At 39.1% G+C, this 14004-nt stretch overlaps 1 protein-coding gene across 17 annotated transcripts in view; it reads left to right on the top strand.

Moving 5' to 3' along the window:
- KMT2C (lysine methyltransferase 2C) overlaps positions 1-14004 on the top strand; it is a 254607-nt gene that overhangs the window by 142166 nt on the left and 98437 nt on the right. For all 17 annotated transcript variants that reach the window (XR_009696784.1, XR_009696785.1, XM_061166176.1 and 14 more), the window contains 3 exons: positions 142-313; positions 2211-2325; positions 13596-13765. Coding sequence is in view for 15 of the 17 variants with exons in the window: in XM_061166176.1 (XP_061022159.1) it covers positions 142-313; positions 2211-2325; positions 13596-13765 (457 nt within the window). In the remaining 2 variants the exon portion in view is untranslated. The remainder of the gene's footprint in view (positions 1-141; positions 314-2210; positions 2326-13595; positions 13766-14004) is intronic.

Raw genomic sequence — 14004 nt, 5'->3', positions numbered from 1 at the left:
GATATCAGTTCAATGTGGATAATTTCACGTGTCTGAAAGATTTACCATGAAAATTCCCTTCGAGTGATTTTTTTAAACTGTAAAGTCAGAGAAATATTAAATTCTTATACAACAATTTCGTTGTTTTACTGTTAATTATAGCAAAGGAAGATGCAAACTGTGCAGTGTGCGACAGCCCGGGAGACCTCTTAGATCAGTTCTTTTGTACTACTTGTGGTCAGCACTATCATGGAATGTGCCTGGATATAGCGGTCACTCCATTAAAACGGGCAGGTTGGCAATGTCCTGAGTGCAAAGTGTGCCAGAACTGCAAGTAAGTTTTAATTTCAACTCAAAGGTGTGTATTGAGTTTAAGACAGACCCTATTATTAGGTCCTAAAGGTTTGTGTAAATATGGTAAAGGTTGTTCACTGCTGTAGCTGTATTCGTTCACACTGACTCCATCGTGTCTTTAAAACTTGCTAGGTATTTATTAACTTTTATATTACTTTGAAACAAGTCTAAACAAAAAATAATTTTAACAGTTTAAATTTCTGGTTGCCTAAAAAGCCAGTTTAAATTTGCCAACAATTTTAAATGAGTGATTTTAACAATTAAAAGCAAACATTAGATAAATAATGCTTTTTTTCCCCCCCCCCTTCTTCCTGAGGGACACTGGGGGTGAAATTTAATAGGAAAATAAACCACTAACTATGGAAAGTAGTTACTAGAGTGAGCCAAAGAATCGGTGATAAGTTTCAGTTTCTATTCCAGGAGGAACAATTAATACTAAGTCTACTGTTTTAAAAGAAATTTCCATATATCTGAAAGGCAGTTACCTTCACTGTAATCCTGAAACAAAATGTTATATGGATGTAAATGTTTGCAATGGGGTTATCTTTTCTTGTTTGTTTTATTCCGTCCTTTGATCATTGCTCCAGTCTTCTCTGTGATTTTTTTTTTCTCATGCTACTAATTAATTAGCATGATAATTTGGGGACGTTACCTCCATCTACGGCGTCTTCAAATTGTTTACAAGCTGAGAACTTGTATAATAAGGAGAAATGATGCTTACTATTGCCACGTTCAGTCTGTTTTATTTGTAATTTGACAACAGTAAGCATCAATATCTTAGAATTATGTGGAATAAATAAGACCGTGTGAAAATATCAGTAAACACTTAGTTGATACCTTGTATCTATGCCTAGCTTCTTGAGAAGGAATAAGAGAAAGTGAAGAAAACAGTGCTGTTCTTCTAGGATCTTTCGACGTAGCTGAAGAGAGATACAATGTGCAATTTTGCATGTAGAATTTATTAAATTAAATAAGAAATTACTGAAGGCCAACTAACCGATCTTCCTTTTACTTCTGTTTATCCCCAGGTTTTATTCACCGGTTCCTCTCTCAGCTCTTCTTGCATTCCCTAGTTTTTCTTTTCCCCTCCTCTTGAATTAAATTCTTAGTTTCTGATAGGGATGAACAGTCAAGAATCAAGGCAGAGACTATGGACAGGACAAGGGCCCAATCTTCGGAGTAAGAAAGTGTTCAGGGAAAGATTTTAGGTTTTTAATTACAATTCTTAATAATTATGACAAGATTATTATTCTTGTATCTGTTTATTTAGCATTTATTATTTAATGGATGTTCTTAGCTCTTCAGCCAGAATTATATTTAATTCTCATGGTAATCTTTGATTTTCATTTATATTTTGTAATTGAAGCCAAGAGGACTCAAGTCTGAGTTATTCAGGAGTCTCACAGCTAGAAAAATAGAAGTCTGAATGCAAATGTAGGTCGGATCCAAATCTGATCCTGTCTTTATTATATCACACTGTTCTTCCAGTTCACTGTGCTAGGATTTGTTCCTTTCCATGCAGCATCAACTATTGGTTACAGCTCCTTGCCCAAAAGAGGATGGGTATGGGATGTTTAAAAAATAAAGATCAAAATCACTCATCTTGCCTTAACCCCTCCTTCTCTGCAGGAATCCTAAAATGACCAAAGCAGGTTCACCACAGGTGAACGTTCAGTAAGGATAATCCTTTAGAGACCTTTGGAAGACTGTCTCATCCTCTGGAGGGTTTGCACTGTCATTTTCTGGGCATAGGCAAAGCTGACACTGAGGGCATTTTATGAACTGGGCAGTTCCCAGGACAGATTCTTCTCATGATTACTTATGTCACAAACATAAGTTTAAAGATAAGGCATCATTAATGCTATCTTATTTTTTAGACAATCGGGAGAAGATAGCAAGATGCTAGTGTGTGATACGTGTGACAAAGGGTATCATACTTTTTGTCTTCAACCAGTTATGAAATCAGTACCAACCAATGGCTGGAAATGCAAAGTAAGTTGTTTATTTTTTTAAGAAAAATATCATCTGTATGTTTTTTTTTTTATATATAGAGCAGACAAATCAGATACCTATTCAGATCTATATATTACATTCAACTTACAAAAATTTAATTGATGTATAATTGATATACAGTAAACAGCACACATATAAAGTCTGTAATTTAATTAGACACATGTACATTCATGAAACCATCATCATCTTCAAGATAATGAACAAATTTACAACCCCTAAAAGTTCCCAGGTACCCTTGGGACTTCCTCCGTTCTCACTGTTCACTGCACTGCTCCCTCTGATTTTCCAGACAGTGTGGTTTCTCTCACCATAGATAAGTTTGCATTTTCTAGAATTTTATGTAAGTGATGTCATATAATATATACCCTTTTCTTTGGGGGGGGGTGAGCATTTTTTAAAACCCAACATAATTATTTTGAAATTCACCCATAATGTTGCACATACCAGTAGTGATTCCTTTTTGTTGCTGAATAGTAGAAGTACCAGAATTTGTTCATTGAGTCACCTAGTGGTGAACATTTGGGTTCTTTACAGTTTTAGGCCGTTTTCAAAAGTGCTGCTATGAACCTATCATCTAACATATATCTATATGGTACTTCATGGCTAAGGAATTATTTCTGAATGATTCACCTTTAATCTTTGAAACTCTTTGAAGTAGGTAGTATCGCTGTATGTAGATACTAAAATAGGTATATTTTTTAAATCTATTAATTTAAAATCCAGAAATAAAGCAGAGTATATTTGGTTAGATTGACTTTTAGATGATGTTACTTTGATTTTACATGTATATATATTTGTGTGTATTTATGTATAAACTTATATTAAATATTTGGAATCATTGTACATGCATATGTATATTGTTCCTCCCCCATAGTAGTTTTAATAAGTGCTTATTCCTTTAGATCTCTGTTGTTTTTAGATGTAAAATTTCTCTCGGGTTTTGAGAGTTAGGATCTGCAGAGATTTTCCCACTTCTTTTTCATTACTTATGATACCAGTCTTTCTGCTTGGTAGGATGCTTTTAATAAGGTGTATTTTCAGCTATTTAAATTTTTTTCTAGGTAGTCGTTCAGTCAGTGATTCTCCCCAGTTCCATCTCTTCTGTTGCCTTTGCATCTTTATGATCTTGAGGTGTTGAAGTCTGAGTTTCTCTAAGCTTCCTGAGGAACTTATGGAGGCTCTGTTGTCTGAATCTCTAAATGCTATAGGCTAGCTGAAAGCTCTACCCACTGGGCAGTTAGTACAGTACTGGATAACAACAAATTGAGAGTTACTTGTTCATGGAAGCCAAAATATTCACATTCTTAAAGTGAAAGTAGAAGATGAGAATAACAGGTTTACCTTCAATTCCCAACTAGCTGAATAAAACTATTTTCTGTTAGGAAGTTGTTTACAAACATTATTTACTTTGACTTTTCTTTGAATGTTCTCTAGGATGAGTCAATCATAAAAATAGTTAATTTGCTTCCTTTGACATACGTAGGGTAAAGTAATAAATTTAGAACTGGTGAGGGACTAGCAATTAAGTGAATTGCTTGAGTTACTAATTTGCAGAGGTAGAAGAGAGACTAAAATTCAGGTTTTTTGTATTACATTTTAATAGTTTATCCAATATATTATGCTCCCTGTGCTATCATACTAACTTGAGCAACAGAGTAGTTCTTTTTTCCCCTGGGCAAGAAAGGGGGCAGCTTGTAGGCTGGGCTTGCGGGATCTTAGTTCCCCAGCCAGGGATTGAACCTATGCCACCTGCATTGGAAACACAGTCTTAACCACTGGACCACCAGGGAAGTTCCAAGGAATATTAATCTGATTTTCATCTATGTTAGGATTTGGATCCTAGAGAACTAAAGACTAGATCCATTGGGCATCTCTACATACCCCCTCAGGCTGAAAGTTGTTTTTTTTTTTTTTTCTAATGTAGTCTTAATTTCACAGGGTAGACATGAAGCTAGGCATAAAGTTCTTTGATCTATGGTAATTACACTGGCTTAACTTAGAAAATAAACATTAATTGAATTAAAGTAATTTTGCTTTTTAAACTACATTGCCAAGATATGGTTTAATAGAATGGCATTCTTTGTCTTTAATAATGTTCATATAAAGAATGCCTTTTGTATAATAAGTATTGTATAAAAGTAGTTTGATAAAGCCAGGACTGGGTTTACTGGTTCAGAGTAATCGGACCTCAAGAGTGCCAACCAGCAATTCCTTGCACGGCTGATGTAATGAATAAAGTGATACTCAAAAACTTCAGAAACCTTTTGGTTCACAAGTGCACTGTAATGGCACAGATGAAATCTGTAGTAAGCGGGGGTATTAATTCAATTATTTCTAACACGCAAGCGTTTCTCTTTTTAAATGACCCGTGTGCTGTTTGCAGTTCCTGTTGTCAGGTGATGTGTGTGAAGAATCCCCTGGCTCCGCGGGTGCTGCTCACTGCTGCCCAAGCAGTTTCCCTGTGCGGTCCACAGTCTCATTCTTACTGTGCAAAATCTTGCATCTTTCACATGTCTTAGAGAGCACTTGGGACTGACATAACAACAAATACAAATGCTAAGTGCAGTTGAAAGTGCAAGTGTTAGTTGCTCAGTGGTGTCCGAGTCTTTGTGACCCCATGCACTGTATAGTCCGCCAGGCTCCTCTGTCCATGGGGTTCCCCAGGCAAGAAATACTGGAGTGGGTAGCTATTCCCTTCTCCAGGGGATCTTCCCGACCCAGGGATTGAACCCGGGTCTCTTGCACTGTAGGCGAATTCTTTACGTCTGAGCCACCAGGGAAGCAGTTACATTTTATATTAACTTTTTTAGAAAATTGACTGATTGATTGATTGTCTTGTGGGACCCTTGTTCCCGACCAGGGATTGAACCCCAACCACTTGACCGCCAGGGAATTCCTGTATTTTTTAGAGTTAGCATTTCCATGAAAAATGTCAGGTTCTCAGGAAACGTAGAGCGCAGAGAATACACCTGCGGTCTCCCTAAGCCCTCGCACTCTAGTCCCAGGGATACAGAAACGCGCTTCTGTCACCTCTGCCCTTGATTTTGCGCTGGGGTTCCCGGTGGGGTCCGCATCCTTCAGACTGGAGGGGCGTGGCCTCCGGGGAGCGGAGTGGGCGGGGCCTTTAGGATGCGGGGCGGAGACTGAGACGGTCGTTGGAAGCCGAGGCCTCGCAGGTTTCCTGGAGGAGGCGCACTCGCGCGGGGCTCGCAGGCCTCGAGGTGGCGCCAGCCTGGGGCTGCTTCCCCAAGCTGCCAGTGGGGACGTGGTGCTGGCCAGTGGTGCGGTAGGTGTTGGTGGTCCCTCCTCGGAGAGTCCTGGAAAGGGCGGCGATCCTGCCGGTAGGTTCCCGGGAATAGGGCCTGAGTGGGGCGGTGGGAGCAGCCGTCGGGGGTCCGCGCCCCGCGCTCCGCTCCACCCCGTGGGAGCGCCGGCACCTGGACTGCCGGCGCGCACCTGGTCCTAGGGCGTGGGGCGTAGCAGGGCGGGGCCGAGCCCGCGGGTAACTGCTCTCAGGTGTGGCCGCCTTGGGAGGGCGACCCCGGGGCGGAGGCTCGGTCTCGAGGAGGCTCGGTCTCCTGCAGCCCCGGAGCAGTTGCTTCCTGGCTGCGGGACCGGGCGCTTCCGCGGGTTGTCCCATGGTTTGGTTCGGTTCCGGGTTGAAGAAAGAAACCTGCGTCGGATGCGTTTGTATGTTGACCCTTAATCTCCGCCACCGCTCCTCTTTTTAGTTTTCTGAAATAGGAAGTTGAATTCGTGATCTCTTCCTTCGCTTTCCTTAGGAAGAGATATTTCAGACTATAAATTTACCTTTGATTATAGCTTTGGCTGCACTCAGATTTTTTGTACTGGTAACTTTAGGCACATTTATTTTTTTAGGTTGGACTTAAACATGTTAGATTCTGCTTTAATTGTGTTAAATCAGACAGTTTCGCTAGTGTAGCTTTATGACCTATATTTGGATGCCCTCCAATGGTGACGTTTTAAACTTGTAGTATTTGTGTTTATTAATTAGACGAAGCTCTTTTTCTCTGTTTTTGGCTGTTTGATTCAACAGCATATTCAGATGTAGTTACAATTGACCACTATCAATTTCTCCTTGCATTTTGCTCTTTTTTTTTTTTTCTTTAAAAAACTTATTTCGTGCTGGTTATTAAGCAGGTAGGTCAGGCTAATGATGATCTGCTTTTTATCAGTGTAAAACTGTACTCTGTATTCTGTGTATGCCCCCTTTTTGAGAGGAGGGAACCAGATATTTTGCTTTGCTTGACAATATGGCCGTGCGGGGTTTTAGTTTACACGTTGAATGTGATCTTTTCACATCGTTATATTGGATCCTTCTGTGTCATTTTAACTGTACCTTTTGAAGGGTTTAATAGTCAAGCACTTAGATTAATGGATGTAATTGAAATGCTTGGCTGTTTTAAGACAAGTCTGTTCTTTTAGCTTCCTGTTTTTCAGTTCTTTTTATTCCATGCAATGATTGCAATTCAGAATCATATTTTATGAATATTAAGTTATAAATGAAACTATAAAATTTTTTGCTTCTGTTTCCCGTTGAAAATGAAGAAATCAGAAGTTTTCTCTCTGCCTTCTGTCGTGAGTTAACCCGGACTGTAGACCATGTCACTTTTTTTTGGTGGGGGGAAAAAAAGTCTCTGTAGTTTCCAATGTCATCTCACCACTACTAGTCTTTTGGAGACATGGTTATGCACCTCTATTTTTAAAAAATCTTAAATTTTCTGGACTCTTACAAACGTGAAAGAGACTATTGCCTTCCACCTATGACATGAACTTCGTCTGGCAGAGTTTTGCATTACAGCTTTTTTCTTTTTACTCTGGAAACTTTTTCTTTCTGTGTTGACCGTCATTCTCCTTTTAGGCCCAATGGAAAGACCTAGAGAAGTGTTGATTAAATTCACCTTCTTTCTTTTTTTAAAACATATTTACCTTCTTTACATTCTCTTTAATAACTTTTAGTAGCATCTAGGTAATTTTGTTTCCTATTTTAAATCATTATCTTCTTTGTCGTGGTTTTCATTATCTCGGAAAATGTGTCCAGAATTCTGAGTTTATTTCTGGAGGCTGTTTTCTGGCTTCCTTTTGTGCTGCCCTCTTACTGACTTGCTTTCTGTAATTGCTGCTGTTTTTCACAAGGCAGAATTATTTATAATACTGCTGAGGATGAGGAGATAGGGCAGTGTGTTTTGTTCTGTTCTATGAAGGTATTATAAAGTGATTGAAAAGATTAGGCAGTGGAGTCAAATCTCAGGTTTTTCACTTAGTAAATACAAGATCTTTGGCAATTTATTTGATTTCTGTTAGCCAAGTTTCATTCTGTAGCTAAAGTACTTACCTCACAGGGGTGTTGGATTTAGTGAAACGTAAAGTGCTCAGCATATTGCTTGACATAAGTGCTCAATTATCCTGGGAGTTTTTCATAGGAATACTTATCCTCTGAGCAGTTTGAAGAGTGATACTTTTTCTCTGCTGTTGAATTCTTTCATATCTGTTTATAGTTTTGAGTCAAATTCAGACACTGTGGTGGAGGCTGGAGGTACAGGGGCGGCTAGGTTTGCCTTCCTGGGGGTGTCAGTCTGTTGTGGCTGTTTGAACTCAGGTAAGGATGCTCCTTTCAGGATCTTGTATACCAGTCATTGTCCCGCAGCTTTCTTTTCTCTGTTTCTCTCTTGAGAATGCCAGTGTGTTGGTATGTGATGCATTTGAAAAGGCTTTATTTGGAAGTAATTTCAAAGTTTAAAAGCAAGAAAAATAAAAATAATGCCCATATGCTATTTACCTAGATTGTTTAGTTGTTGGGATTTCAGCAGGGTCATCCATGCCCTTTCTCCTTTCTACCTCCTCCCTGCCCACCCCACCCTATGTATTAATATTTTTTTTCCCTGAATCATTTGAAGGGTGAGTTACACACACCATGTTCCCTTTACCCTTAAGTACTTAAATGTGTATTTCCTAATAATGGGGATAATCTTACATAATCACCACACTATTATCACTCCACACATTTACATCAATCTAGTCTACCCTTCGTATTTCAACTTGGCACTTGATTTAATGTCCCATCCAGTGTTTCACTCTTCCCTGTAGGTCCTAGGATCTAGTCTAGGATCAGGTGTTCCATTTAGTTGTCATGTTTCTTTAGACTCCTTTAATCTGGAAAGTTTCTTAAACCCTCCTTTGTCTGTTTGATATTGATAATGTTGAATAATGGAGTTTTTCCTCACATACCTGGGTTATTTGTTTTAATCACAAATGGAACTTTGCTCCTTTCGTCTGTGTCTGACGCATCCTCACGATTATATAGTCACTCATTCTTGGCCAGGAGACTGAGCAAGTCTGTGCCCTTGGCAGGCCCTCACCTGGACGCAGCTGGAGCTTCCCTCTCCCTCATAGGTGATGTGAGTTCTGAGCATCTGCTCAGGCTGCTGTTTTTCCACTGGTTTTTCTCTCTTGTCTCTACAAGTGTTCTGTGAGGAAACACTTGAAGACCTTGCAATATCTTATTGCTCCTCAAAATTTTCTCCATGATGATAGGAACCAATGCCTGATACAGTGTTTTAACCTGTTATCTGTAAAATACGCTTTTCTAAGTAAACATTTACCTGTCAACCTCTGCATTCTATTGTAATCCCGAGTCCGCTCTTCTTTCACATGTTAAAATTCTTTATATGTTGTCAGTACTGACCCATGAATTCTTGTTGCTGTCAGTAATTTACTACTGTACCTGATTAGTTTTGTGCTCAGATTGCTCCATTTTGCCTTTGGTGGTCTCTCCATTCTGGCTCCTGTGTCTTTGTGAGATGTCCTCCCATTTATGTGAGCACATCATTATATTTGGGCATAGCAAGATGTTCCAAAGTCATCTTCTACCTTCCCTGCCCTGGAATCGGTAGTTCTCCTTTCTGTAAATAGGCCATGTTCCTGTAGTAGAGGTGGGCTGCTGGGTGTGCCCACTGCTCTCTGGGTGTGTATTGCTCTGTGGGTGTTTGCGTCTTTGTCCTCCCAGCAAGTGAGGCAGGAACTACATGCCTGTACACACACTTACACATGTGCATGTGTACACGTACACACGTAAGTGTGTACTCACATATGGACAGCACTTATAAATGATGAATTTATACCAGTACCCCAATTCTGATCCCTCCCGCGAGTTCTTTGCCTGCCCTCATTCTTACATATCCATTCTTGTATAGTGTATGGTGAGAATCCTTGTGCTTTGCCTGTTATTCTCGAAGTGTTTTTAATTTGTCATTCTTGGCTTCTTTAGTTTTTAAAAGTACATAGGATATTAACATTGTTTCAAAAACTTTTGGTTTCTCTTTCCTGTGTGTGTGTTTTTTTTAATGATAAGCAAATATGTTTCCCTTTTCTACACTGAAGGTAACATATTATTATATGTGCTCTTTGGTATGTTACTTCTTTTACTTATTGTCTGGAATTCATTTCAGTTTATAGAAATCTTCCTCATTCCTTTTTTTTCCATCTGTATTTGAAACACAGTTTTTCAACCTGTGTTCTATGCTTCAATATTTAGGTAGTTTCTAGTATTTTACGTTAGAATGATTCTGTAGTCAGTAACTGTGCATATGGGTTTTTGAATTGTTGGGAGCAAATCTCTAGAATAAATTCCTAGAAGTGGGTTTGTTGCCTGGGTTGGGGGGATAAATGCATATGTAGTTTTGTTTGGTATTGTCAAATTCCCTTTCATGGGATTTACGTCAGTTCCTGTTGCCGCCACTCATGTGTGAGAGAACTTCTTTTCTACGTTCTTGCCAATAGGGTGTCATATTTGGCTTTTGATTTTTTGCCTGAGTGAAAAATGTTACCTTAAGTGTAGTTTAATTTTCATTTCTCTCTTGTGTGAAGTTGGCCATGTTTTCTTATGCTTAAGGGTGATTTTCACCCCTTTTTATGAGTAGTCTTTTCTTGTGTTTTGCATGTTATTCTTGAAGATTTTGACCCCCACCCCACCCCAATTAGGAGTTCCTTGTATAGTCAGGATATAAGGTCTTTATCTGTGTTGTATGATGCAAATATTTTCTTCCAGTTTCTTACTCGCCTTTTGACTTCGTCTGTGTTTTTGGTTTTTTTTGCTGTATAAAAGTTTATTTAAAAAGAAAAAAAGTTTATTTTTATGTAGTCAGATTTCTCAATCTTCTATTGCTTCTGGAGTTTTTAGTTAAAATTAGAAAGCCTTTGCCTATACTGAGGTTATATGAGAGTTCATATTTTTTTTCTAGTTTCTGCATTATTTTTTTACATATGACTCTCTAATCCAGTTTTAGCAGTATCCCACCAGGCTTCTCTGTCCATGGGATTTTTCTGGGCAAGAATACTGGGGTGGGTTGCCATTTCCTCCTCTGGAGGATCTTCCAGACCCAAGGATGGAACCCACATCTCCTGCTTTGGCAGGCAGATTCTTTACCCCTGAGCCACCTGGGAAGCATATGAACTCTAGGCTCCATGAAAAATCTTACTGGAATTTTTATCAGGGTTACTTTAAATGTAATGTTGATAGTGACATCTTGATGTTAGGACATCCTGAGAACACGGTATGTGTTTCCATTTGTTCAAGTCTGGTTTAAAGTCTTTTAGGAATGCTTTCTAGTTCTCCTTGTATAGGTTTTAGACATTTCTTTGTTGTTGTTCAGTCGCTCAGTCATGTCTTACTCTTTGTGACCCCGTGGATTGCAGCACGCCAGGCTTCCCTGTCCTTCACCATGTCCTGGAACTTGCTCAAACTCATGTCCATTGTGTTGGTGATGCCATCCAACCATCTCATCTTCCATCATCCCCTTTTTCCACCTTCAATCTTTCCCAGCATCAGGGGCTTTTCCAGTGAGTCGGCTCTTTGTATCAGGTAGCCAGAGTATTGGAGCTTTAGCATCAGTCCTTCCAGTGAATATTCAGAATTGATTTCCTTTAGGATTTAGGTCCAACTCTCACATCCATACATGACTACTGGAAAAACCATAGCTTTGACTAGACGGAACTTTGTTGGTAAAGTAATGTTTCTGCTTTTTAATGTGCTGTCTAGGTTGGTCATAACTTTTCTTTCAAGGAGCAAGCGTCTTTTAATTTCATGGCTGTAGTCACCATCTGCAGTGATCTCGGAGCCCACAAAAATAAAGTCTCTCACTGTTTCCATTGTTTCCCCACCTATTTGCCATGAAGTGATGAAACCGGATGCTAGGATCTTCCTTTTTGAATGTTGAGTTTTAAGCCAGCTTTTTCATTGTCCTTTCTCCTTCATCAAGAGGCTCTTTAGTTCCTCTTCACTTTCTGTCATGAGGGTGGTGTCATCTGCATACGTGAGGTTGTTGATATTTCTCCTGCAGTCTTGATTGCGTCTTGTGCTTCATCCAGCCTGATGTACTCTGCATAGAAGTTAAATAAGCAGGGTGACGATATACAGCCTTGACATACTCCTTTCCCAATTTGGAACCAGTCTGTTGTTCTTTGACCGGTTCTAACTGTTGCTTCTTGACCCACATGCAGGTTTCGCAGGAAGCAGGTAAGGTGGTCTGGTATTCCCATCTCTTGAAGAATTTTCCACAGTTTGTTGTGATCCACACAAAGGCTTTAGCGTAGTCAATAAAGCAGATGATTTTCTGGAATTGTTTGGCTTTTTCTGTCATCGAACGGATGTTGGCAATTTAATTGCTCGTTCCTCTGCCTTTTCTAAATCCAGCTTGAACATCTGGGAGTTCTCTTAAGTTTCTTCTTAAACATTTTCTCTATTTTGTTGATGTTACAAATTGGACTTTTCCCATTCATTATGTCTTTTAACTGGTTATTGTTTGCGTATGTGAATTCTATTGAATTTTCATTACTAATTTTATATCCTGCTATTTTGTTAAATTCTTTTATTGTATTTAAAATAGATTCTCTAGGATTTCCCAAGTATGCTGTCATCTACAAGTACTGTTAGTTCTTCTCTTCCTTTTCTTGCCTCTGTTTTCATTTGTTTCAGTGTTTACATTGGTTCAGAACCATGTTAAATAGTGGAGATAGTAGGCATCCTTGCTTCCTTTCTGACCTTCTTGGGAATGTCTCTAGGATTCCCCAGTTAGAAACAAAATGCTGGCTTTTGAGTTGAACTTTATGTGTATCTCACATTAAGGAAATACCCACGCTTTTTTATTGTCTGCAAAGTGTTGTTTTTTTTTTTAATTAGGAGTGGATTTTAATTTTTTTGCAAAGGCCTTTTCAGCATCTAGTGAAATAATTTATCTTCTCAGACCTAATAATATGTTAAATTTTATTATCAGGTTTTCTAATATTTAACCATCCTTGCATTTTCTTTCAAATAAACTCCACTTGGCATGGTTTTATTATTTTCTTAATTTGCTATTGGAGTTTGTTTTCTAACATTTTAGGGTTTTGGCATCAATATGTATCAGCACATCCACTTTATAATCTGTATACAGACTTTAGCAGATCCGTGGTTCATGCTAGTTTCTCTTTTTTAGTGAACATCTCTCTTATATCAAAAGATAACAGCAACTCAAGAAGAAAGTTCTTTTTTATTGATGATTTAGATTGCAAAGTTGGGGGTTGGGTAGTGAGCGTCCTGCAGTTTATGAGCCTTGTGCCCTGGATGTTAAGGCCACCTCTCTCACAGGCCCAGAAGGAGGTGTCGCAAGCCTCTGCCGCCTGCCATCAGTAGTTCTTTGCTAAGGATGGCACCACTCTCTGTTCTGAAAATACGATCAGCCATATTGGATCTTGGTGTTGAGTGATTATTTTCATAATTTCAGACACCTAATCATTTGGAGTGGAACACCGTTGTTTCCTTAGCGCGAATTCTTCTTTTTAGTTTCTGAGCTACACATAAACAAACGGAATTCCCTAGCAGGACCATTTTGCTTTCACAGTAGGGAGTGGAGCAGAACTTACTCAACACAAGCTGCTTCCTGATTCTGGATCGTGTTTCTTTTTTTGAAGTTTGGATTGCCATGTTTTTGGTTTTCTTCCCCTGTTTATGTTTTCTTGGATGTCTATCCCCTACTTAGACTTCCAGGAAGTTTTAGTGTAAATTGAATGATACCAGATATTCGAAACAAGCAGCTTTTTCAGAAACATACACCCTAAATTTAGTGTCATAAAAATTAAAGTTTAATGTATGATCTACAAATGTTTCATTGATTTTTTACAAAGATGCACACCAGAACTGCCGTACACACGCAGAGCAAACCGTTTCTGTTTCCATCTTTCCCGGTGCTTAGAATTGCAGAATCTGTGTGGAGTGCGGCACGCGCTCTAGTTCCCAGTGGCATCACAGCTGCCTGGTCTGTGACAGTTGTTACCAGCAGCAGGAGAGCTTGTGTCCTTTCTGTGGGAAGTGCTACCACCCGGAACTGCAGAAAGACATGCTTCACTGTAGTATGTGCAAAAGGTAAGGAGACAACAGTTGTTCTACTGAAGTGTTTGTGTGTGCTTCTATTCACGTAGTCATGTGCTCTGCCGTGTATTTTGAGATCCAAGCTTTTGTCATTCCAGTAATCCTTTTAGTACTGATTGCTGTTATAGATGGAATTAAATATGTTTTTCATGAGTCTGAAAGACATCATGATGTAAGTGGGCAAAAAATAAGACCAGAAGCAAGCATTGGGAGGGCAAAAATAAAGAGAAAAT

This window comes from Dama dama, chromosome 18 (genome assembly GCF_033118175.1).
Source record: "Dama dama isolate Ldn47 chromosome 18, ASM3311817v1, whole genome shotgun sequence".
NCBI classification, from domain to species: domain Eukaryota; kingdom Metazoa; phylum Chordata; class Mammalia; order Artiodactyla; family Cervidae; genus Dama; species Dama dama.
Note: the sequence above shows the minus strand (reverse complement) of the source record. Positions and strands in the feature narration are given on the sequence as shown.